The sequence below is a fragment of the Petromyzon marinus genome, unplaced genomic scaffold (genome assembly GCF_048934315.1).
Source record: "Petromyzon marinus isolate PM22_M1 ecotype Great Lakes invasive population unplaced genomic scaffold, UKy_Petmar_22M1.pri1.0 PM_G_Scaffold_44, whole genome shotgun sequence".
Classification (NCBI taxonomy): Eukaryota; Metazoa; Chordata; class Hyperoartia; order Petromyzontiformes; family Petromyzontidae; genus Petromyzon; species Petromyzon marinus.
In genome coordinates this window covers 751,965-777,533 of record NW_027422996.1, presented here as the reverse complement: position 1 = coordinate 777,533, position 25,569 = coordinate 751,965, and the positions used below count along the sequence as shown (strand labels likewise).

Genomic DNA, 25,569 nt, shown 5'->3' with positions numbered 1-25,569 from the left:
TTTGATATTGCCGCGAGGGAGAACGAGAGGACGGTCGACAGACTGGTGGAGAGGGCGGTGGAGGCGACGAGGCGAGAGGTGGGGAGAGCGAGAGAGGGAGGCCGCCGGGACGTGGAGGGGGGGCGGCCGCAGACGGGGGCGGCGGCGGAGCAGAGACGGACGCTGCGGCAGATCGCCGCGATGCCGGGATGTTTAATTGTATTTACTTAATGTTCATTGTAAAAAAAAAAATGTTTTATCATTTCCACCGCCCTCTGCGGGACATCGACCGCTCAAACCGAAAGCGAGATAGACACAGACAGGGAGACAGAGAGAGACATGGAGAGACAGAGAGAGAGAGAGTTGGAGACGGAGAGACATGGGGAAAGAGATGGGGAGAAATAGAGAGAGAGACACAGTGACAGCGGAGACACAGAGAGACAGAGAGATACATGGCCACACAGAGAGACGGATAGGGAGAGGCATGGGGAAAGAGACGGGGAGAAATACAGAGACACAGAGACAGCGGAGACACAGAGAGACAGAGAGATACATGGCCACACAGAGAGATGGATAGGGAGAGGCATGGGGAAAGAGACGGGGAGATATACACAGAGAGACACAAAGAGACAGAGAGAGAGATGATGTTGATGATGTTGAAGATGGTGTTAATGATTTTGATGTCGATGATGTTTTGAATGTTGTTAGTGATGTTGATGATGGTGTTGATGCAAGGTAAATCAACACCCGTTCATAATAAAAATTCATCCATCCACCACTACCACTGCTGCTTGTTGCCTGCTCCTGGTGGTGCGATTCCAACCTTCTGCAGTCCGAACCAGAAATTGCCATTGGCCTGCGAGAGTGCCGAGGCGAGTGGGGGGAGTTGAACACCCGGTCAGCCTATCCCTTGGACAATAAGTTAATGCGCACTTGTTATCGGTGTGCGACTCAAGTCTCCATTTGTCACGAGTCTTAACTTTATCACAAACTCTTAGCTTAGTGCAGTACACCTTCTTGAGGTCCTTGACTCTGCAAGTGACTCGAAATATTAAGAAAAAAAATAAAATAAAACTTTCAGTGATACTTCATGTGCTTGAGCAATAACTGAACTCTTAATTGATCAGAGCTTTTGCTTCTGCAAATCTCAACTTAAGGCTGATTGCGAGTACTACTCGGAATCTGTGCAGGACTGACGAATGTGAAGTTTGTACACGGTACCTGTTATGTAGGAATTTCTACCTTGCTTCATTAATTCTCTTAGACGCATCAAAAGCTCAAAGCTCCTGCCACTTTCACGCCTCCTGAGGATTCATGGGGCCAGCCTTGGGTCATCTTTGCTTCTGGCTCCACGGACCTCCTGGCGTTTAATGTCATCAACCCCCCCCCCCCTCCCCGCTAGTATTCTCCCTCCGGAGGTCGTCCCAAAAAACTTGTGTAGATACAGGGCCACTGAATTGCCCCTTGGAATGTTTTTCAACTCATTAGAGCGAGCCCCCGGATGTGGTGTGTTTGTGTATGATGTCACAAAACAGTCCTTATAAGGGTCTCAATGCACGTTGGTGTATGACGTCACAAAGCAGTCCTTACAAGGGCCTCAATGCACGTTGGTGTATGACGTCACAAAGCAGTCCTTACAAGGGCCTCAATGCACGTTGGTGTATGACGTCACAAAGCAGTCCTTACAAGGGCCTCAATGCACGTTGGTGTATGACGTCACAAAGCAGTCCTTATAAGGGCCTCAATGCACGTTGGTTTATGACGTCACAAAGCAGTCCTTACAAGGGCCTCAATGCACGTTGGTGTATGACGTCACAAAGCAGTCCTTACAAGGGCCTCAATGCACGTTGGTGTATGACGTCACAAAGCAGTCCTTACAAGGGCCTCAATGCACGTTGGTGTATGACATCACAAAGCAGTCACGAGGCCGTCCCCCGGCGCGACAAACGAGGTTTCCTCCTCCTCCACCCCCCCCCCCCCCCCCACCGAAATCTTTGGCCTTTTCGCGGTGAGAGCGTGGAGCGGTTTGCAATTTTTGCAAAATTTGGGCACAAAGCGGCGGTAATACGACAAATCTGCAAACGTCACCCACCGACGTGGGGGTTGGCCATGTTGCGCACGCACGCAGTTTTGTTGGGGTCCGTGGCTATCCCCGGACTCGCTGACGACGCGCCCCAAGTAGCGAACCGATGTCTGCAGGAGGTGACACTTGACTGTGGTTTAAACGTAAGATTGGCCGCCCGAACTTTGAACAAACACCGTTCGCGGCCGCTGCAGCTGCTCCTGGAACGTGCGTCCGAAGACGATCACGTCGTCCAAATAAACGAGGCGCGAGTCCCATTGGAGGCCTGCTAGGACCAGCTGCGTGAGTCGCTGGAACGTGACAGGAGCCGAGTGGAGTCCCATCGGGAGACAATTAAACTGGAACAGAGCCCGAGGTGTTCTTAGCTCTTTCGGTAAAGTCACCACGTTGAAGGGAAACAATAAAATAATAAAATATATATAAAACAATAAAAATTCTCACGACGTTTCGACCATAACACAAACTGATGATGACCGTGTGCGTTATGGTCGAAACGTCGTGAGAATTTTTATTTTTATATATATTTTATTATTTTATTGTTTCCCTTCAACGTGACTTTACCGAAAGAGCTAAGAATATGAATCACTGCAGTCACGAAAGCTTTAAATCAAAATTTAGAGCCCGAGGTGTTCAGAACACAGGATTTGGTTTAGAGCTCTCATCAAGAGGCAACTGCCAACACCCCGACGACAAGTCAAGTGTGGTAGAAAACCCACACAGCCGACAGGGCATCCAATGAATCGTCCAACCGTGGGAGCGGGTGTGCATCTGCCACGGAGACCTTGTTCAATTGGCGTAAATCCGCGCGAAGCCGCAGACTCCCATCGTGTTTCTTAACGGGACCAACGTGAGCTCCCCTCGTCGACCGCAGTGGCGAACGTGGTCCTCCTCCTGACGACTGAGCCCGTGTGAATTCTGGCGTACGGAAGCGGCGTTGCCCGTGTCAATGCAGTGCTGCCATCAGGGACGTGCGGCCAAAGTGTCATATTTACCCTGACTGAAAATGTTTTGAAAATTCGCCCCGCCGCTCGCCGGATAAAATCGGAATTCTTGCAACGCAGCGCGTCCATCCATGATTCGCCCGGCTCGCTCCTCCGCTTCACCGTGGCCACGAGACATCTGTGGTCGCCTCGCCGGCCTTCCCGCGACACGCGGCCACTGCGTGGGCCAGAACGGTGCCCGCCTGGACGACCGCAGCACCCAGGCCGACGTTGAACACTCTGAACGACTACGTATGCATAGTCACACCGTTAGTGTCAGTAGCATAACTCTCAACCACTTATCAGTGCCCTACCTTATTACAGACCAACTCAGACCTTACTGATCACCCCGTGGCCCTTATAAATCTCAACGTTCATCCTATACATTATACTACACTATACACTACACAGCTGTCAACCCCTTATCGGCGCTCTGCCTTATTACAGACCAATTCAGACCTTGTCGATCACCCCGTGCCCCTTATAAATCTCAACGTTCATCCTATACATTATACTACACTATACACTACACAGCTGTCAACCCCTTATCAGTGCCCTACCTTATTACAGACCAATTCAGACCTTACTGATCACCCCGTGCCCCTTATAAATCTCAACGTTCATCCTATACATTATACTACACTATACACTACACAACTGTCAACCCTTTATCAGTGTCCTACCTTATTACAGACCAATTCAGACCTTACTGATCACCCCGTGCCCCTTATAAATCTCAACGTTAATCCTACCAAGTCCCATCACAAGGAAGAAACACAAACAAATCGACACGGATTTGTATTGTTGTTTGCCCGTATTGAAACGGCTGTACGCCCGTACGGGCCTGAGAACTCACTTTGCCTGCGCAAAGACCACGACGGGGTAAAAGCGTGATGGGCTTCTACAGCTCCGCAATAGTCGAGTGTGAATAGTCGCCTAATAGTCGCTATTGGCTATCAGAGGTTCTCCCCAACAACCAGTCAAACAACGTTTGGGCGGTCATCTTGGGTAGGGGGGTGTGTGGTGGCTTCTCCCTTACCAAGATGGCAACCCCCCTCCCACCACGAGTCACGTGGTGTTGATATTTTGTGGGTGTTTTTTTTAATTGGTCAGCTCCATTGCACGTGACATTGAACTTTATTTCATAGCCCGATTAAGGCCCATGGTAAATAGCATAGACTAGATAAGGCGCTGCTGCGTTTCAGACTATACCAAGCATAGCCCGGAAGAGGGGGAGGGGTATGAAAAGCATCAAAACTCAAGACGCGCTGAATAAATGTAGCGAATTTGTTTGATGTTTAATTATTTCATCCATAGCGAAAAGAAGCAAGAGGGGCTCGCTGGCGTTAGTGAACGGTTGGGTTTGCTGTGTACCCCCCTAAATTAAAACAATTTAAGTTTGCCGGTGGCATTCACCCCTCCCTCGCCCGCTGCCCGTGTTGGTTTCGCCCACGACCCTCTCCCTCCACCACCAAAGTGTCGCGTTTTGGCGGGAGAAGGCGGCTGTGTGTTCTGAGGAGACTAACAACCACCACCACAACATCTATAATCATAAGTATAACTACTACTATAATAACAATAACATCTACAATCGTAACTATAACACTAATAATAACATCAACAACTTACAACAGCAATAATATAAACAATTACAATAGTAATAAAAACATGAACTGCTATAATAACTAATACTGTAACATCAACAACTACTACGACTATAATAAAACAAAAACGTGAACGAGAGCGAGCGACACAACAAGAGGGCGGTGAGTGAGAGAGTGGAGCCGACCTCTCGCCCTCACAGCCTGAGGCCCACAAAGACGCGCGGGCTCTGTCAGCCTCACGCAGCCCGTCAGGGAGACTACACGGGGAGACATTTGTGTTGTGTCTGTCTGTGTGTGTGTCTGTGTGTGTCTCTGTGTCTGTGTGTGTCTGTGTGTGTGTGTGTCTCTGTGTGTGTCTCTCTGTGTGTCTCTGTGTGTCTCTGTGTGTGTGTCTCTGTGTGTGTGTCTCTGTGTGTGTGTGTGTGTCTCTGTGTGTGTGTCTCTGTGTGTGTGTCTGTGTGTCTCTGTGTGTGTCTCTGTGTGTGTCTCTCTGTGTGTGTGTCTCTGTGTGTGTCTCTGTGTGTGTGTCTCTGTGTGTGTGTCTCTGTGTGTGTGTCTCTGTGTGTCTCTGTGTGTGTGTGTCTCTGTGTGTCTCTGTGTGTGTGTGTCTCTGTGTGTGTGTGTCTCTGTGTGTGTGTCTCTGTGTGTGTCTCTGTGTGTGTGTGTAAGCCTCACGCAGCCCGTCAGGGAGACTACACGGGGAGACATTTGTGTTGTGTCTGTGTGTGTCTGTGTGTGTGTCTCTGTGTGTGTGTGTGTCTCTGTGTGTGTGTCTCTGTGTGTGTGTGTCTCTGTGTGTGTGTCTGTGTGTGTGCGTGTCTCTGTGTGTGTGTGTGTGTCTCTGTGTGTGTGTGTAAGCCTCACGCAGCCCGTCAGGGAGACTACACGGGGAGACATTTGTGTTGTGTCTGTGTGTGTCTGTGTGTGTGTCTCTGTGTGTGTGTGTGTCTCTGTGTGTGTGTCTCTGTGTGTGTGTCTGTGTGTGTGTGTGTCTCTGTGTGTGTGTCTCAGTCCGGCAAAACAACCCCCTACCTCCTCGCGGTGCCGGACGGGCAACTCTGTCGTGGACAGTGCTGTGGGGGGAGTTCCAATTTTGATTGGCTCCTCCCCTCATGGCATATGTGTCCACCACAGGGGCTAAACGGGGGCTCTGGACGGGTGCGAGGGGCTGGTAACCCCTCCACCTTCAATTAATTACCACAAAACCACGAATTAAAGTGAAATATGTAACAACTAAGCTTGTGCCGGAGGCCCCGGGGGGCCAGGCGTCTATGACGTCTCCTGGCCAAACCCCAATTGGCGGAGCCAGGAGATTGAATACCTACCCTCGGGGCTACTCCAGAAACAACGAAAAGCCACTACGGGTGGCCACGTGGAATGTTCGAACGCTCACTGCAGAGGAGAGGCTGCCACTCCTCTGTCGGGAGCTGGACCGGTACCGCCTGGATCTATGCGGCATTCAGGAGGTCCGGTGGACCGGCTCTGGCTCCTGCCACCATGAGGGGTGGACAGTCCTCTACTCGGGGCAGCAGACTGCCAAACAACAGGGTGTGGGTCTTCTTTTGAACAAAAGAATGAAGGGGGCGTGGGAGCGTGGCGGTGAGGTGTGGGAAGCTGTAAGCCCCAGGCTACTTTGGGCTCGCCTTCCCATCAACCGGAGGCGAGGAATGGTGGTCGTGGTTACTTATGCCCCCACCGAAGATGAACATCCGTGGAGGGATGCAGGCAAAGCCGATGAGTCAGATGCCTTCTATGACCTCCTGTCACAGGTGCTGGCTAAAGTGGCCCCTCGGGATAGAGTCATCATGTTGGGTGACTTCAATGCCCGAGTTGGTCATGATACTGGCACCTGGTCTGGAGTGATTGGAGGGCATGGGCCAGATCAGCTCAATAACAATGGTAGGAGGCTGCTAGATTTTTGTGCAGCCCATGGGCTTGTAATTACCAACACGCTGTTCCGGCATCGGCGCATCCACACAACATCATGGATGCATGCCGGGTCCAAGCAAGAACATCTGCTGGACTACATAGTGACGGACCAGCGAATGCGAGCCCATGTCCTTGACACCAGGACCTACCGTGGAGCTGATCTGCCCTCTGACCATCGACTAGTCATCTGTAAGATGCGCCTGCCATTCTTCCACTCCGGTGGTGGGTGTACACCCAGGACCCCATTCCAACCTAAAGTGGCCTGGTCTCAGTTATCTGATGAAAGTTGCAAGCGAGAATTTCATCATCGCTTGCGGCTGGGATTGGCATCGTCCCCGACTCCTCCTGATGTCGAGGGTAAATGGGCGAGGTTTAGGACTGTGACTCATGCAGCTGCAATGGCTGCTTTGGGTACGCGGTCCAGACCTCCCCAGACACCCTGGATGACAGAGGAGTTGTTCAGGATGGTTGAGAAAAAGCGACAGGCCCACTGTCATCGGCTACAGAATCCCACGTCAGAGAATGAGGAGGCTTACCGCAGCCTTCGCTCGGAGGTTCGGAGAGCCGTGAGGCGCTGCAAGGATGGGTGGTGGTCGCGGGTTGCTGAGGAGATGGAGTCTGCCTCAGTGGCCCGTGATCACAAATCGCTATTTAACTCCATCAAAAAAGTAACCTGCAGCGCCACACCTATTACCATCATTAGGGGAAAAAACGGTGATCCAATTTCCGACCCCCAGGAACAGGTTCGCAGATTTGCTGAGCATTTCTGTGAGGTCCTGGGGGAGGGAAAATCCCACAGCCAGGAAAACATCGTGGCACAAAGTGAGGATGACCCTGCTGAGGCTGCGGTGCCTCAAATATTGGATGAAGTCACCCCCTGTGAGTGGCTGGCTGAGGTGCCATCTGCTGAGGAAGTTTTGAAGGCGATCCGGAGTCTGAGACCAGGAAAGGCAGCGGGCAGAGATGATCTCCCAAGCGAAATGCTGAGGGAGGGTGGCGTTTGTGCACAGACTGCCCTATATGACATCATAACAACAGTCTGGACCACTGGACGGGTTCCGCAGGATTGGAAGGATGCCCTGGTGGTCCCCCTTTTTAAGAAGGGGGACCGCACAGACTGTAACAACTACAGGGGCATCTCACTCCTCAGTGTGCCGGGAAAGGTCCTGGCAAGGATTATTCAGCATCGCCTTGCCAGGCACGCTGAGGAGAGGCTTGCGGAGCCCCAATGCGGTTTCAGGAAAGGGCGGTCCTGCACAGATGCCATATTTTCTGTCCGTCTGCTACAGCAGAGGTGTAGGGAATTCCAACAAGACCTACATCTCTGCTTTATTGACCTGGTCAAGGCCTATGATACCATCAGTAGGCCTGGGCTCTGGGTCGTTCTTCGTGCTTTTGGAGTACCTGACCCTCTGCTCACGATCATTAAGGACCTTCATGATGGTGAGCGGGCCCGGGTAAAACTACGTGGCCGGGAGTCAGAGCCATTCCCTGTACACCTTGGGGTGCGACAGGGATGTCCTCTGGCTCCCACATTATTTAACATCTATTTTGACCACGTAGTTCGTGAAGCCTTCAATAGCTGTACCGGGGGAATCTCCATATGGTACAGATATAATGGGAGGCTAATCGATGCCCGGGTGCGGTCAAGGGATGGCTCCCTATTGCTCAACCACGTTATGTATGCTGATGACTTGGTAATAGCTGCTCAGTCAGAGGAGGAGTTGCAGACGCTGCTGCTGAGACTGGAGCGTGCCACTAAGAGGTGGGGCCTTACCATCAGCCCCACCAAAACTAAGCACCTGCCTGGGTATTTTGTACCATCGGACACTCCACCCCCACAACTCCCAATCGGTGATGGGGCAGTTGTGGAGAGAGTGGAGAGTTTCCCATACCTGGGCAGTGTGCTTATGACTGGCTCCAGTTTAACAGCAGAGGTCTCACTCCGAATCAGTCGAGCGGCAATATCTTTTCATCGGTTGCGTAACGCTGTGTGGAAGCTACCTGGTCTGTCGCTCCGCACTAAGCTTCAGGTCTTCTCGGCCACGGTCATTCCCTCCCTTCTCTACGCTTGCGAAACGTGGACCCCCCTAATGGAACATCTTCGCCGGTTAGAAACATTTAGGCTGACCTGCCTACGATCCATCCTGGGTTTAACCAGACTGGATTGTGTGAGGAGCTCACAAATCCTTGAAAGATCTGGGCAGGGTCCCATCGGTGAGCTCCTCCGGCAGGCAAGGCTGCGATGGCTGGGTCATGTAGCCCGCATGCCCAGCCACCGCATGCCGAAACAGCTTTTGTTTGGCCGGATTGAGGGGGCTAAGCGGGCGCGGCACGGGCTAGAGAAGAGATGGAGTGATGTGGTACAGGAGGACGTGGAGCTGAGTGGACTTGCCGATGACTGGTACCAGCGGTGTCAAGATCGGCCTCTGTGGAGGAGGCTCGTGAAGGATGCTACTGGGCAGTTGGAGGCAGTCGCCCTCCAACAACAACGGAGGGCGGAGGAGCGACGCTCACAACAGCGAGCGGAGCGCCGGGTGGCTAAAGCACAGCAGGTTGGCACAGTAGGGGGCACAGGTGGTGCATCAGCCAGTCATCTCAGTCAGTCGACCCGTGGCACCTGGGTCTGCCCCGTGACCTCCTGCCAGCGGGCGTTCGACACTTCACGTGGCCTCAGGGTGCACATAGCCTGGCACAAGCGTCGTGGTGACGTCACCGCCACTTAGTGGCGAATGGCGGTTGTTGTTGTTGTTGTTGTGTCTCTGTGTGTGTGTCTCTGTGTGTGTGTCTGTGTGTGTGCGTGTCTCTGTGTGTGTGTCTGTCTGTCTCTGTGTGTGTGTCTCTGTGTGTGTGTCTGTAAGCCTCATGCAGCCCGTTAGGGAGACTACACGGGGAGACATTTGTGTTGTGTCTGTCTCTGTGTCTCTGTGTGTGTGTCTGTGTGTGTGTGTCTCTGTGTGTGTGTGTCTCTGTGTGTGTGTCTCTGTGTGTGCGTGTCTCTGTGTGTGTCTGTTAGCCTCACGCAGCCCGTCAGGGAGACTACACGGGGAGACATTTGTGTTGTGTCTGTCTCTGTGTGTGTCTCTGTCTGTGTGTGTCTGTGTGTGTGTGTCTCTGTGTCTGTGTGTATCTGTGTGAGTCTGTGTGTGTGTGTGTCTCTGTGTGTGTGTCTATGTGTGTGGGTATGTCTCTGTGTGTGTCTCTGTCTCTGTGTGTCTGTGTGTGTGTATGTGTGTGTCTGTGTGTCTCTGTGTCTGTCAGCATCACGCAGCCCGTCAGGGAGACTACACGGGGAGACATTTGTGTTGTGTCTGTGTGTACGTGTGTGTGTGTCTGTGTGTGTGTCTCTGTGTGTCTCTGTGTGTGTGTCTCTGTGTGTGTGTCTCTTTGTGTGTGTCTCTGTGTGTGTGTCTGTGTGTGTGTCTCTGTGTGTGTGTCTCTGTGTGTGTCTCTGTGTGTGTGTGTGTCTCTGTGTGCGTGTTTCTGTGCGTGTCTCTGTGTGTGTGTCTCTGTGTGTGCGTCTGTCTCTGTGTGTGTCTGTGTGTGCGTGTCTCTGTGTGTCTCTGTGTGCGTGTCTCTGTGCGAGTCTCTGTGCGAGTGTCTCTGTGTGCGTGTTTCTGTGCGTGTCTCTGTGTGTGTGTCTCTGTGTGTGTGTCTCTGTGTGTGTGTGTCTCTGTGTGTGTGTCTCTGTGTGTGCGTGTCTCTGTGTGGCTCTGTCAGCCTCACGCAGCCTGTCAGGGAGACTACATGGGGAGACATTTGTGTTGTCTCTGTCTGTGTGTCTGTCTCTGTGTGTGTCTGTGTGTCTCTGTGTGTGTGTGTGTGTCTCTGTGTGTGTCTGTGTCTCTGTGTGTCTGTGTGTGTGTCTGTCAGCCTCACGCAGCCCGTCAGGGAGACTACACGGGGAGACATTTGTGTTGTGTCTGTGTGTATGTGTGTGTGTCTGTGTGTGTCTGTGTGTGTGTCTCTGTGTGTGTGTGTCTCTGTGTGTGTGTGTCTGTGTGTGTGTGTCTGTGTGTGTGTCTCTGTGTGTGTGTGTGTCTCTGTGTGTCTCTGTGTGTGTGTCTCTGTGTGTGTGTGTGTCTCTGTGTGTCTCTGTGTGTGTGTCTGTCTCTGTGTGTGTGTCTCTTTGTGTGTGTCTCTGTGTGTGTGTTTCTCTGTGTGTGTCTGTGTGTGTGTCTCTGTGTGTGTGTGTCTCTGTGTGTGTGTCTCTGTGTGTGTGTCTGTGTGTGTGTGTGTCTCTGTGTGCGTGTTTCTGTGTGTGTCTCTGTGTGTGTGTCTCTGTGTGTGCGTGTGTCTCTGTGTGTGTCTGTGTGTGCGTGTCTCTGTGTGTCTCTGTGTGCGCGTCTCTGTGCGAGTCTCTGTGCGAGTGTCTCTGTGTGTGTGTTTCTGTGCGTGTCTCTGTGTGTGTGTCTCTGTGTGTGCGTGTCTCTGTGTGCGTGTGTCTCTGTGCGAGTGTCTCTGTGTGTGTGTCTCTGTGCGAGTCTCTGTGCGAGTGTCTCTGTGTGCGTGTTTCTGTGCGTGTGTGTGTGTCTCTGTGTGTGCGTGTCTCTGTGTGTGTGTCTCTGTGTGCGTGTGTCTGTGTGTGTGTGTCTCTGTGTGCACCTCTGTGTGTGTCTGCCTGTGTGTGCATGTGTCTCTGTGTGTGCGTGTCTCTGTGTGCGTGTCTGCCTGTGTGTGTCTCTGTGTGCATCTTTGTTGCCTGTGTGTGTGTCTGCCTCTGTGTGTGTCTCTGTGTGTGTCTCTGTGTGTGTGTCTGTGAGCGTGTCTGTGTGTGCGACTTTGTTGCCTTGTGGGGAGCGATAGTGTAGCGGTTAGCGCGCTGCGCTATGAACCTGGCGACCCGGGTTCGATTCCCGCTCACGGCCAACACCAGTGACAATTATCTGAACCGGTCCCGGGCCTCCCCTAGGTCGACTCAGCCTCAAATGAGTACCTGGTGCGGTGTGTAAACATTGCCACTAGGGAGACAAAGGCGGTCGGGCGTGGTGCTTGCCACCCACCCCCTCGTGTACCGTTCCGGCCTTCATAGGTGCTCGCTAACAGCACTTGCCCCTGCAGTCTGTTAAGGCTATATGGGGGATCTTTGTCTTTGTTGCCTGTGTGTGTGTCTGTGCGAATGTCTCTGTGTGCGAGTGTCTCTGTGTGCGTGTCTCTGTGTGTGTCTCTGTTGCCTGTGTGCGTGTCTCTGTGTGTCTTTGTTGCCTGTGTTGGTGTCTCTGTGTGCGTCTTTGTTGCCTGTGTGTGTGTCTCTGTGCGTGTGTCTCTGTGTGTGTCTCTGTGTGTGTGTCTCTGCGTCTCTGTGTGCGTGTCTGTGTGTGTGTGTCTCTGTCCTGCACAGATGCCATATTTTCTGTCCGTCTGCTACAGCAGAGGTGTAGGGAATTCCAACAAGACCTACATCTCTGCTTTATTGACCTGGTCAAGGCCTATGATACCATCAGTAGGCCTGGGCTCTGGGTCGTTCTTCGTGCTTTTGGAGTACCTGACCCTCTGCTCACGATCATTAAGGACCTTCATGATGGTGAGCGGGCCCGGGTAAAACTACGTGGCCGGGAGTCAGAGCCATTCCCTGTACACCTTGGGGTGCGACAGGGATGTCCTCTGGCTCCCACATTATTTAACATCTATTTTGACCACGTAGTTCGTGAAGCCTTCAATAGCTGTACCGGGGGAATCTCCATATGGTACAGATATAATGGGAGGCTAATCGATGCCCGGGTGCGGTCAAGGGATGGCTCCCTATTGCTCAACCACGTTATGTATGCTGATGACTTGGTAATAGCTGCTCAGTCAGAGGAGGAGTTGGAGACGCTGCTGCTGAGACTGGAGCGTGCCACTAAGAGGTGGGGCCTTACCATCAGCCCCACCAAAACTAAGCACCTGCCTGGGTATTTTGTACCATCGGACACTCCACCCCCACAACTCCCAATCGGTGATGGGGCAGTTGTGGAGAGAGTGGAGAGTTTCCCATACCTGGGCAGTGTGCTTATGACTGGCTCCAGTTTAACAGCAGAGGTCTCACTCCGAATCAGTCGAGCGGCAATATCTTTTCATCGGTTGTGTAACGCTGTGTGGAAGCTACCTGGTCTGTCGCTCCGCACTAAGCTTCAGGTCTTCTCGGCCACGGTCATTCCCTCCCTTCTCTACGCTTGCGAAACGTGGACCCCCCTAATGGAACATCTTCGCTGGTTAGAAACATTTAGGCTGACCTGCCTACGATCCATCCTGGGTTTAACCAGACTGGATTGTGTGAGGAGCTCACAAATCCTTGAAAGATCTGGGCAGGGTCCCATCGGTGAGCTCCTCCGGCAGGCAAGGCTGCGATGGCTGGGTCATGTAGCCCGCATGCCCAGCCACCGCATGCCGAAACAGCTTTTGTTTGGCCGGATTGAGGGGGCTAAGCGGGCGCGGCACGGGCTAGAGAAGAGATGGAGTGATGTGGTACAGGAGGACGTGGAGCTGAGTGGACTTGCCGATGACTGGTACCAGCGGTGTCAAGATCGGCCTCTGTGGAGGAGGCTCGTGAATGATGCTACTGGGCAGTTGGAGGCAGTCGCCCTCCAACAACAACGGAGGGCGGAGGAGCGACGCTCACAACAGCGAGCGGAGCGCCGGGTGGCTAAAGCACAGCAGGTTGGCACAGTAGGGGGCACAGGTGGTGCATCAGCCAGTCATCTCAGTCAGTCGACCCGTGGCACCTGGGTCTGCCCCGTGACCTCCTGCCAGCGGGCGTTCGACACTTCACGTGGCCTCAGGGTGCACATAGCCTGGCACAAGCGTCGTGGTGACGTCACCGCCGCTTAGTGGCGAATGGCGGTTGTTGTTGTTGTGTGTGTCTGTGTGCGTGTCTCTGTGTGCGTGTCTCTGTGTGTGTGTCTCTGTTGCCTGTGTGCGTGTCTCTGTGTGTGTCTTTGTTGCCTGTGTGTGTGTCTCTGTGCGCGTGTCTCTGTGTGTGTCTCTGTGTGTGTGTTTCTGTGTGTGTGTTTCTGTGTGCGTGTCTCTGTGTGTGTGTTTCTGCGCGCCTGATGTCTGCGTGTGTGTCTCTGTGTGTGTCTCTGTGTATGTGTCTCTGTGTGCGTGTCTCTGTGTGTGTGTCTCTGTGTGTGTGTCTCTGTGTGTCTCTGTGTGTGTGTCTCTGTGTGCGCGCCTCTGTGCGAGTGTCTCTGTGTGCGTGTTTTTGCGCGCCTGATGTCTGCGTGTGTGTCTCTGTGTGTGTCTCTGTGTCTGTGTGTGTGTGTCTCTGTGTGTGTCTCTGTGTGCGTCTCTATGTGCGCGTCTCTGTGCGAGTGTCTCTCTGTGCGTGTTTCTGCGCGCCTGATGTATGCTTGTGTGCAGTCTCGGCCCGAGTCATGATTCCCATCGGAGCCCTGACCTCCTCCTTCTCATTGGAGGGTCACCAGGACCTCAAGATCCTTCAGCCCTGGTGGGACGTGTTGTGCGACATGCTCTCCGTGCCCATGTTCATGATCGGCATCTTTGCCGTGATGCTGCAGGTGCGTCGTTCCAACAACGCTCCAGAGAGCCCCCCCACGCACATTCATCAATGTCGCCACCTTGCTCATGGATATTGTATAACATCGCGCCACGGTGGCCGGGAGATATTGACGACCTCGCCTGGTATGTAGGAGGTCACAGGTTCCATCCCCGACCCCTGCTGCATATTCGGACTCTGCGTATGTCTCATCAGCACGGTGGCCGCGAGATGTTTACTACCTCGGCTGGCACGCAGGAGGTCGTGGGTTCCAACTCTGCGTGCGAGCTAACTCAAAGAGAGCGAATCTTGGGTCGATATGGGTTGCCCCCCCCCCCCCCCCCGTACACACCGGAAATCGCGCAAAGTGAACCACCTGCGTGGAGCGGCGTCCTCCAGGAGACCACACGGCGTCACGTGACCATGACGACCGCTCGTCATGGTCACGCGGTACCCACTTCCCCCGCCTCTGCCCAGAACATGAACGAGCGCATCCTGTGTGTGCCGGTGCCGAGTGGCTTCGACGTGGATCTGAAGGAGTGGAACGAGACCGTGCTGAGGGACCTCGTGGCCAACCCCAGGGCCCACAGGGTGAGTGAGGGTCCCCCTCGGGCCGGCTCGGCACCACCGTGCAGGGGGGGAACCGCTGGTTGCCAGCGGAAAGGCCGGCTGCGCCACCGACAGTTGCCCGAGGAATAGTGTCATGTATAGTGTAGTGTATAGTGTAATGTATAGTTCATAATAAAGGTTTTTGGGTTAGATCGCGTTTATTTATAAATGTGTCGTAACCCTCCACCACCCGACACGGCCAATCAGCAAAAAAAAAAGTGTCACGTTGACAAAAGACAAATAATTCACTTTAGCCCACCGGTGTGTTGAAGAGTGAATCCACATTTACAGTTTGAGTACTGTGACGTTTCGCTGGTTAGAGCTAATATTTACTTTTGGAACTTTGCTATTCTCAATTATTTTAGCAACCTCATGTCTAGTTATCTCTGCCTCACTATGTGGAAGGAGTCTAACTGCTGATTCTACCTCAGCAATTATCTCATCCACTGGAATTGTGCGTGGGGTAACGGCAAAAGCCTTAAGAGAGCTGCGTGTAAATAAGGATATCCAAATCCTAGCAGCTGATAAAGGCCGCACTACTGTAGTGATGTCACGAGCCGATTATGATAATAAAATTAGAAATTTACTAGAGGAAAGTACTTACATTAAAATTAAATGAGATCCAACTAATACTTTAGAACGTAAGACCACTGCAATAATTGCAAATTCATTAATCCCTAAAAATGAGCAATACCTAATTAAGCCAAGGGCCTCAAAACCACCTAGACTCTATGGGCTACCAAAGATTCATAAAATCGGCATCCCATTACGACCCATAGTCAGTACAATTGGCTCTGCCACATATCAATTAGCAAAATATATAACCAAACAAATACAGCCCTACATCGGTAAGACATCTTCATAAAAAATTCAGAACATCTTGTGAATGTGATTAAAGATATTAAACTTACTCCTGATGATATTCTGGTAAGTTTTGATGTGATTTCTCTATTCACTAAGGTTCCAGTGGACGAATCGCTTAAATTACTTGATACACTAGTAAAGAAAACCGGTTTACCAAAAGATATTCCGAAACTTGCTGGCCATTGTTTAAATAACACTTACTTCTTATGGAGAGGGGATTTCTTTAAACAAAAAGAAGGAGCAGTAATGGGTTCTCCTTTATCCCCTGCTATAGCAAATTTGTACATGGAAAACTTTGAAATAAGAGCACTTGCCTCGAGCACATAAAAACCATCCTTTTGGTTTAGATATGTGGATGACACTTTGGTTGTCTGGCCACATGGTAAAGATACACTTAATGATTTTCTAAATCATCTCAATGCACAAAACCCGGCCATCCAGTTCACCATGGAAATGGAGGTGAATAACACACTCCCATTCCTAGATATTTTGCTTGGACATGGCCTAAACGGTAAAATAACACACAGCGTTTACAGAAAGCAAACGCACACTGATGCCTATCTGAATGCAGAATCACATCATCATCCAGCTCAGAAATCCTCTCTTATCAAGACGCTCATACATCGGGCTAAAACAGTGTCAGATGGTGAGAGTCTAGTGAGAGAGATTAAACACGTTAAAGACGCACTACGACAGAATGGCTACAATAATGCTCAAATTAACAGAGCATTGAATGCCAAATCACGATCGCAAAGCAATACTGCTGAAAGCGACCAGATTGTTAAAACAATAAAAATTCCATATATCTCAGGAGTAACTGACAAATTAGCCCGTGTTTTGCAAAAGCAAAACATTACAGTAAGATTTGGTACAGTACACAATATTCAAAAACTAGTATCTTGCACTAAAGACGCATTACCTAAACTATCAACAGAAGGTGTATATCGGATTAATTGTTCATGTGGCAGCTGCTACATTGGGCAGACGGGACGTAACATCAGCGTAAGACTAAAAGAACATCAGAGAAATATTAAATTATCTCAAACACAACTGTCGGCAGTGGCAGAACATGCTTGTCAACAAGGACACTCAATTGATTTTGACAATGTTGCAGTGGTGTGTAAAACTAATTATTACTGGCAAAGACTAATTAGAGAATCCATTGAAATTGAGAGGAACAAGAATAACTTTAATCGCTCTGACAGCTACCGGCTTAGTGCGGCCTGGAAGCGTATTATTAAATAATACACATTACATTTTGATTTAAAGAATTACTAATCTACAACTCATTACTAATCATAACCAATGACTGATTACTAATCGATTATATAATTACAATACCCCCCCCCTCCGCCTCTAATCACTGCACCTGATATGAGTTAAGTGATGACGTCATCCTGCTGCTCTATATAAAACCGGGAGCAAGCGAGGGCTTTACCATTCTGGCGAATTGCCCGATGATGCTGGATGTATTTACCAGCGAAACGTCGTACTCAATCTGTAAATGTGGATTCACTCTTCAACACACCGGTGGGCTAAAGTAGTGAATTATTTGTCTTTTGTCAACGTGACACTTTTTTTTGCTGATTGGCCGTGTCGGGTGGTGGAGGGTTACGACACATTAAAATAAACGCGATCTAACCCAAAAACCTTTATTAAGAATAATATTGGTCGCGAAAGCCTACGTGTTAAACTGTAATGTATAGTGTCTATAGTAGTGTAGTGTATAGTGTAATGTATAGTGCAGTGTATATTGTAATGTACATTATAGTGTAATGTATAGTGTAGTGTAATGTATAACGTGTGGTGTAATGTATAGTGTAATGTATAGTGTAGTGTATAGTGTAGTGTAATGTATAGTGTAATGTATAGTGTAGTGAATACTATAATGTGGTGTGTAGTGTATAGTGTAATGTATAGTGTAGTGTAATATATAGTGTAGTGTATAGTGTAATGTATAGTGTAGTGTATAGTATAACGTGTGGTGTGTAGTGTATAGTGTAATGTATAGTGTAGTGTATAGTATAACGTGTGGTGTGTAGTGTATAGTGTAATGTATAGTGTAGTGTATAGTAGTGTAGTGTATAGTGTAATTTATAGTGTAGTGTATATTGTAATGTACGTGATAGTGTAATGTATAGTGTAATATATAGTGTAGTGTATAGTGTAGTGTATAGTGTAATATCCTAGTACAGCACACCAGTGTGTTGGAGAGCAAAGCCACAACATTGACGATCTTGAGTACGGTGACGTTTTGCCAGTAATTACAACCGGCATCATCAGGCGAAAGCCAGATTTGAGCCAGCTCTGTCACCCTGCAAGGGAGGGGCATGCGATATCACCGCCACGCCAGTTCACTTTGCCCTTCTGCGTGCGTTCCCACACTCGCCCAGACCGGCTTCGACCAGTACCAGTACCGGTTGATCAACCAGTTCTGCTACGACAACGCGGTGCTGTGGATCAGCAAGTACTTCCCGGACCTCGTGGTGCTGCACACGCTCGTCCTGACGGCCACCAGAAACTTCTGGTTCAGGTTCCCGTAGACGAGCTCCAAGATTGAGCACTTTGTGTCCGTGCTGGGCAAGTGCATGGATTCGCAGTGGACCACGCACGCCGTCCACGAGGCCGCGCTTGATGGGGTGGCAACAACGGCGGCGGCGTTGCGGCCGTCGCTGCCCGCCACGGCGGGGAGCTGCAGGTCAGAAGGGGGCTGACGGAGAGACGGCCCACGGCTCCTTCCTGGTTATTATTATCCCCTCTCTTGCCTTTGTCATTCCTTCCCCCCTTAAGTAAAAAAAACCTAAAAAGTTCCCCTTTCTCCCTGCAGGGGGACCCCGCGTGGGTTTGGGGCAGCGAGCCCGTTCACACATATCTCTATCCCCCTGCTTTTCATAACCGGTTTGGCTTACGGTTGGCGGTGTGCGTGTGTGTGTACGTGTGTGTGACGTGTGTGTGGGGAGCGGTAGTATAGCGGTTAGCGCGCTGCTGTGGTATGAACCTGGCGACCCGGGTTCGATTCCCGCTCACGGCTAACACCAGTGACGATTATCTGAACCGGTCCTGGGCCTCCCCTAGGTCGACTCAGCCTCAAATGAGTACCTGGTGTGGTGAATAAAAACATTGCCACTGCGGAGACAAAGGCGGTCGGGCGTCGTGCTGGCTGCCCACCCCCTCGTATACCGTTCCAGCCTTCATAGGTGCTCGCTAACAGCACTTGCCCCTACAGTCTGTTAAGGCTATACGGGGGATCTTTGTTTTGTTTTTGTGGGGAGCGGTAGTGAAGCGGTTAGCGACCTGCGCTATGAACCCGGCGACCCAGGTTCGATTCCCGCTCACGGCCAAGACCAGCGACGATTATCTGAACCAGTTCTGGGCCTCCCCTAGGTCGACTCGGTCTCAAATGAGTACCTGGTAAACATCGCCACTGGGGAGACAAAGGCGACCAGGCGTGGTGCTGGCCACCCACCCCCTCTTGTACAATTCCAGCCTTCATAAGTGCTCGCTAACAGCACTTGCCCCTACAGTCTGTTAAGGCTATACAGGGGATCTTTGTGTGCGTGTGTATGTGCGTAATGATGTGGGTGTCTGTGAGTCTGTATGGGTCTTTGTGGGTCTCTACGGGTCTCTGTGAGTCTCGATGGGTCTCTGCGGGTATCTGTGAGTCTCTATGGGTCTCTGTGGGTCTCTATGGGTCTCTGTGGGTCTCTGTGGGTCTCTGTGAGTCTCTATGGGTCTCTGAGTCTCTAAGGATCTCTGTGAGTCTCCATGGGTCTCTGTGAGTCTCTATGGGTCTCATTGAGTCTCTATGGGTCGCTGAGTCTCTATGGGTCTCTGTGAGTCTCTATGGGTCTCTGTGGGTCTCTGCGGGTCTCTGTGAGTCTCTATGGGTCTCTGAGTCTCTAAGGGTCTCTGTGAGTCTCTATGGGTCTCTGTGCTTCTCTGCGTCATGACGCGTTGCCCGATGTCCACGCAATCCCACGTACGCAGCGACCCGAGATCCGGCGAAATCCCCATGGAGAAGCTGCCTCCTGAGTCTCCGCCGGGACCGCCCCGGCCCTCCGTCCAGTTTGTCGACCCCGGCGAGCCCGCACCACCCGACCGGTCCCCCCCGGGGCAGAGCGAGGACCGGCGGACGCCATCGGATGATCGCATCCTGGACAAGAAGGAGGGCGAGCAGGCTAAGGCTCTCTTCGAGAAGGTGAAGAAACTCCGCGCTCACACGGAGGCGGGCGGCGGGCTCCACAGGATATACGTGTTGCAGACGGCGGCCCGCTTGCTGCAGGCACTGGTGGTGCTCGCGTACACCGGCTACGCCTGCCCCAATATGCGCTACCACATCCACTGCGTGGAAGGCGAGTACATCACGGGCTACGGGAACTTCTACTGCGTCCACGGGCTGTGGCGCATCTTCCGCATGATGTGGATGGCCTACGCGACCACGATGTGTGTTTACGCGCTCACCTGTGCCTACGTCGTCTACTGGGTGGTGACCTGCAGGTGAGAGGGGGGGGGGCGGCGGTGCTGCCGCAGAGCGGTTGTGTGGCACCGGATCGCCGTCTGGCAGCCTTCTGGCTTTGGCCTACGGGCTTTTCGGCGATCGTGGAGACGCGGTTAGCGCGGACGGCGACACTGCAACAAAGATCTAAACGTAACGTTTTACTATTGGCTTCGTGGGAGATCTTCCGCGTCGGGACAAGGGTCGACGGGCACTGAGTTCTCTGTGCTGGGGGGTGGGGGGGGCGCTGACACTGCAGGCTCAAGGAGTACAGCTTCGCGGAGACGCGCCAGGAGACGGGGGTGGACGACATTCCGGATGTGCGCAACGACTTCGCCTTCCTCCTGCACCTAGTGGACAAGTACGACCCCTGCTACGCATCCAAGTTCTCCGTCTTCCTGTCCGAGGTGAGGAGAAGCCGCTCGCAGAGCACGCTGTGCGCTGCACGCACGCCGTACACTGGACGGAGCCGACCGCGCTGATCTGAGATGCGGGGTTAGGACAACAAACTGTGGGTCTCTGTGTGGTGAGCGTGGTGCTGGCCACCCACCCCCTCGTGTGCCGTTCTGGCCTGGCCTGCATCGGTGCTCGCTAACAGCACTTGCCCCAACAGTCCATCGAGGCTATACGGGGGGATGTTGAGTCTTTGGGTCTCTGTCTGAGTCTATGGGCCGTGTTAGTCTATGTGTAATGACAGGGTGCCACCTGTCGGCCTGGAGGGGTAATTACAGTTATGGGCAAGTTATGTAATGACTAATTATAAGGGGGGGGGCGTATCGGTAGTAAAGGTCAAAGGCTGAGTCAGACCGCAAGCTCCGGGAACCTGCTTGAAGATTCTGGAAGGGGACGTGGCCGGAGGCGGGGCTTGGCCGCACCGGGGTGTACATGAGGGGGTCCTGAGTCCTGGCTGCGCTAAGTCAAGTAACTGTGTAGTTGGACGCCGACGATGGGGTTGTGTAGCTACGTAGAGATGTTTACATATACGTATCGTCCAGTGTGAGAATAAATAAGAAGGCCTCTACGCGATGTGTCTCGGAAGCTGCTCACTACATATGTATAACATGGGGCGGTACGGCTCATTGGGCCCTCGCTGCTGAAACAAATAAAATCCATCCACGCTTGGCTGCTGGTGCTGTTGCTGCTGCTGCAGGTGAGCGAAAATAAGCTGAGGCAGGTCAACGTGGATCAAGCGTGGACCCTGTCGCATCTGACGGGGCTGCTGGAGATCAACGCGCAGGGCGAGAGCGAGCTACGCCTCTGCAAGCTGGCAGCGGTGCCAGTGGACACATACCGCCTCACTCAGATACAGGTGCCCGTGGACACACCCATGCACCCACCCACCCACCCACCTGCTCACTCACCCACCAATTCACTCACCTAGACACCCACTTACCCACCAACTCGCCCACACACCCACCCAACCACTCTCGCACACACCCACCCACTTGCTCACTCACCCACTCGCTTGCCAACACACCCACCCATGCACACACCCACCCACACACCCACTCACTCACTCACCAACCCACTCACCCACACACCCACCCACTCACCCATACACCCACCAACTCACACACCCACTGACCCACCAACTCACCCACACACCCACCCACTCATCCAGACACCCACTTACCCACCAACTCACCCACACACCCACCCAACCACTCGCGCACACACCCACCCACTTGCTCACTCACCCACTCACTCGCCAACACACCCACCCACGCACACACCCACCCACACACCCACTCACTCACTAACCCACTCACCCACACACCCATCCACTCACCCATACACCCACCAACTCACACACCCACTCACCCACCAACTCACTCACCCACACATCCACTCGTCTACCAACTCACCCACTCGCCCAACCAACTCACCCACATACCCACTGACCCACACACCCACTCACCCACCAACTCACTCACCCTCATACCCAATCCCCCACCGAAGGTGCTGACGCTGGACTCGATGCACGGGGTGGCGCTGGGGGCGGCGGTGGTGTAGTTGGTGAACCTGCACCAACTCCGGCTGCTGAACTGCACCGTGAGCGTCGACAATCGCGCACTCGCCTTCCTCAGCGAGGAGCTGCACCAGTTGGAGGTGCATGGGTGGGTGGATGGGCGGGCGGGCGCGAGGGTGGGTCGGTCGGAGCGGTCCATTCGGCTCCACTGACCCGGCCGTGACATCACCAAAAAGTCACCTCCCCCACCAAATGTATTTAAGTCGCAGTGTCGGGGACCGATATTCACCGTTGCCGTTCGCGGCGTCCGCCCCCCCCCCGCGCCCTCTTGCAGGTGAAGTTTGCGGTCAAGGCGGAGGTCCCGGGCTGGCTGCGTGAAATGCGCCACCTGGAGGAGCTGTCCCTGGAGGGGCCCCTGACGCCCGCGCTCCTTAAGCCGCTGGGCGGCCTCAGGCGCCTGCGAAGCCTGCGCCTGACGACAAGCGTCGCCCGCCTCCCGCCCGGCCTGGCCGCCGTCGCTGGCGGCAGCCTGCGCGCGTTCGCCCTCGACAACGGCGGCGTGCGCCTCGAGTCGCCGGCGCCCCTGAGCAAGCTGCGCGGCTTGGAGACGCTGCGGCTGACGCGCTGCGGCCTGGAGCCCGCCGAGCTTCCGCGGCCCCTGCTGGCGCTGGGACGCTTGAGCGACCTCGACCTGTCCCGCAACGGCCTCCGCTCGCTGGGCGACGGCGATGACGCGTCGCTGCCGGCGGCCGCCTGGGAGCACCTCGCCGTCCTGCGCCTTTCGGACAACGCCCTCGTGAGCGTCCCACGGTTCGCGGCGGGGGCGGGGTCGCCGGCCCTGCGCTCGCTCTTCCTCGACGGGAATCTCATCGAGGGCGAGCTGCCCACGGGGCTGCTCCGCCTGCACGGCCTGCGCGTCCTCGACCTGAGCCGCAACGCCATCGCTGCCCTGCCGCCCGACGTGTGGCTGCTGACTCAGCTGAGCACCCTCCTTCTGTCGGGCAACGCCCTGCGGCGTCTGCCCGATGAGCTGTGCGAACTCAGCGGCCTGGTGGGGAGGCTGAGGAGGCTGCGCAGGTTGGAGCTGGTGGGGAACCGGCTGACGGAGCTGCCGGCCGAGCTGGGGGAGTGCGCGGAGCTGAGGCGCGGGGAGCTGGTGGTGGAGGAAGAGCTCTTCGAGTCGCTGCCCGCGCGGGTGAAGGAGGCGATGCGGGGCGAGCCCAGCAGAACGACGCAGAGCCCCTCTGGAAGCCGGGAGAGAAACGCAAGAAACTGGGAGGGAACCCCAAGACACTGAGATGCTTTTACCAGTAATTACAACCACGACCTCCTGTATATCAGGTAAGGTAGTTAACGTCTCAATTACCAAGGCGTAGACACCAATGAAGGTCCAGACGACCAGCGGACTGAGTTTGGGCCGAGTGGGTCGCACACGTCCAGTAAGTCTAGGGTGGGCCTAATAATACACGGTCTTGTGTCTGTGTTTTATTGATCGAACAGTTGGTTCATGTAGCCGCAAACTACAGTTATGCGCATTGAATAATCCGTGGCTGAAAGTCACGTGAAGTAGCTTGTCTGATAATTTGTATAATCTCCCCCTGTTCTATCTCCCCCTATTCTACAGTGAGAGTGAGTGGAGTTTGTATGATTAGGGGTTGACAGGTCTGGGTGTAGGCACTGAATAGGGATTGACAGGTCTGGGTGTAGGCACTGATAAGGGGTTGACAGGTCAGGGTTTAGGCATTGATTAGAGATTGACAGATCTGGGTGTAGGCATTGATTAGAGATTGACAGTCTGGGTGTAGGCATTGATTATAGATTGACAGGTCTGGGTGTAGGCACTGATAAGGGGTTGACAGGTCTGGGTGTAGGCATTGATTAGAGATTGACAGGTCTGGGTGTAGGCATTGATTAGAGATTTACAGGTCTGGGTGTAGGCACTGATAAGGGGTTGACAGGTCTGGGTGTAGGCATTGATTAGAGATTGACAGGTCTGGGTGTAGGCATTGATTAGAGATTGACAGGTCTGGGTGTAGGCACTGATAAGGGGTTGACAGGTCTGGGTGTAGCCATTGATTAGAGATTGTTAGGTCTGGGTGTAGGCATTGATAGGGGGTTGACAGGTCTGAGTGTAGTCACTGATAAGGGGTTGACAGGTCTGAGTGTAGTCACTGATAAGGGATCTAACACCAAAATAAATACAAAACCTGTATTAGGGGAAGCCACCGTTGACCAATTTGGACCCCCGGTTTTTTGTTTTTCTCCGTTGGCTCCAAGCGCTTGATCATAGCCCCCAGCTTTTAAGGGCGGTCCGTGAATCGCTTCTTCTCGCCGCTTCCGCCGGGATGCTCGAGAGCGTGAATGCAAACATTAAAACGCTTCCCCATCTTGACCAGGCTGTCTTTGTTTGCTGCGTCCTGTTGATTTCGTTGCCTTGGGTGTTCTGATTGTCCCTGCGAGGCCATGCCGCCAGGACCCTCCTTGAAGAGACGCGCGGCCAAAGGAGATGCTGATACACATGGACCCAGAGCTGGAAACCCAGCATCTCGATGTCTCCGTCTTAACCATTGCAAATCCCCAGAGAGACACAGCCATTATGAATCCATTGAGAAAGAGAGAGAGCGCTATTATGAATCCCCTGAGAGAGAGAGAGACAACCATTATGAATCCTCTGTGTGTGTCAGTGTGTGTCAGTTTGTGTGTGTGATTTAATCCCATCTGTAAAGGATGTGATTCCTGACATGCAATACCCTGTTGTCTAGAAACGGAGTTATGGTTGCGGCAGCAGTTATATTGGGGAAACGAAATGACATGTCTCGGACCGTGTTCGTGAACACAAGGCAGATCTGAAACACGGTAGGACCAATACCTCTGCCATTGCCGATCATTGTTTTAACGCTGTGGGCTCACACGAAATATATTTTTCCAATACGGAGTTACTCTGCAAACCTACCGGCTACCTTCAGAGATTTGCTCATGAAGCCATCCAGATATATAAACACAGACAACTTCAACCGAGAAGATGGGTACAAACTGAGCAATCATTGGAAGGACTTTATTAACCAAGTAAATTCTTAACTGACTGTGATCTTTCCCTCCTACCAGCCTATGTCAGCTGTTATTCCGACTCTCTGTGTGTCTCTCATCATGTGTACCTCTTGCTCTTAGGGGTTTTTGTTCCTGTTGCCCGGCTCTCTGACATTGGGCCATCTCACGTTGACATGCTAATCTCCCACATTTACATTTAGGTACAAATTCCTTCTCTAGCTCCACCCACTTATCAGTGGGTTGGGCCCACCAATATCCTATATAACCTCTTGTTGCAGCGGCTCTTTCTCCTACGTCAGCAGTCCGCCTGTGTTTGTTTCACACCTGAAGATGGTCGCTTGTGTTGCGATCGAAACGTCGTGATCTATTATATTTTTTCTACCTACGTGACTTTACCGAAAGAACCAAAGAATATGAATTCCTGCAGTCACGAAAGCTATAATACATGGACATGGCCGATATATAAACATAATATATAGATGATGGTTCTGTTGTTGGCGGCGTTTTAGACAATATAATACATGGACGTGGCCGA

At 52.6% G+C, this 25,569-nt stretch overlaps 2 protein-coding genes across 2 annotated transcripts; both read left to right on the top strand.

Annotated features, from left to right (window-relative positions):
* Window positions 1-4,494: 4,494 nt before the first annotated feature.
* Window positions 4,495-18,078, top strand: LOC142917276 (volume-regulated anion channel subunit LRRC8C-like). The gene is made up of 4 exons (XM_076061901.1): window positions 4,495-4,808; window positions 13,914-14,071; window positions 14,527-14,640; window positions 17,916-18,078. The coding sequence occupies exons 2-4, from the start codon at window positions 13,928-13,930 to the stop codon at window positions 18,063-18,065; spliced, it is 408 nt and encodes a 135-aa protein (XP_075918016.1). The 5' UTR covers window positions 4,495-4,808; window positions 13,914-13,927; the 3' UTR covers window positions 18,066-18,078.
* LOC142917256 (volume-regulated anion channel subunit LRRC8E-like) lies at window positions 18,070-24,378 on the top strand. Its single transcript, XM_076061873.1, has 6 exons — window positions 18,070-18,220; window positions 19,510-20,019; window positions 20,277-20,424; window positions 21,168-21,326; window positions 22,031-22,126; window positions 22,321-24,378. Exons 1-6 carry the CDS (start codon window positions 18,111-18,113, stop codon window positions 23,281-23,283), a joined length of 1,986 nt encoding a protein of 661 aa, XP_075917988.1. The 5' UTR covers window positions 18,070-18,110; the 3' UTR covers window positions 23,284-24,378.
* Window positions 24,379-25,569: the final 1,191 nt, after the last annotated feature.

What these genes read in the sequence shown, in the direction of transcription:
- LOC142917276 (XM_076061901.1), top strand. Translation starts at nt 13,928, where the DNA reads ATGATTCCCATCGGAGCCCTGACCTCCTCCTTCTCATTGGAGGGTCAC. An exon ending in TCTTTGCCGTGATGCTGCAG is followed by an intron (nt 14,072 to 14,526) that starts GTGCGTCGTTCC and finishes GCCTCTGCCCAG; the next exon opens with AACATGAACGAGCGCATCCT. An exon ending in CCAACCCCAGGGCCCACAGG is followed by an intron (nt 14,641 to 17,915) that starts GTGAGTGAGGGT and finishes ACACTCGCCCAG; the next exon opens with ACCGGCTTCGACCAGTACCA.
- LOC142917256 (XM_076061873.1), top strand. Translation starts at nt 18,111, where the DNA reads ATGGATTCGCAGTGGACCACGCACGCCGTCCACGAGGCCGCGCTTGAT. An exon ending in ACCGCCTCACTCAGATACAG is followed by an intron (nt 21,327 to 22,030) that starts GTGCCCGTGGAC and finishes GCGGTGGTGTAG; the next exon opens with TTGGTGAACCTGCACCAACT. An exon ending in AGGAGCTGCACCAGTTGGAG is followed by an intron (nt 22,127 to 22,320) that starts GTGCATGGGTGG and finishes GCCCTCTTGCAG; the next exon opens with GTGAAGTTTGCGGTCAAGGC.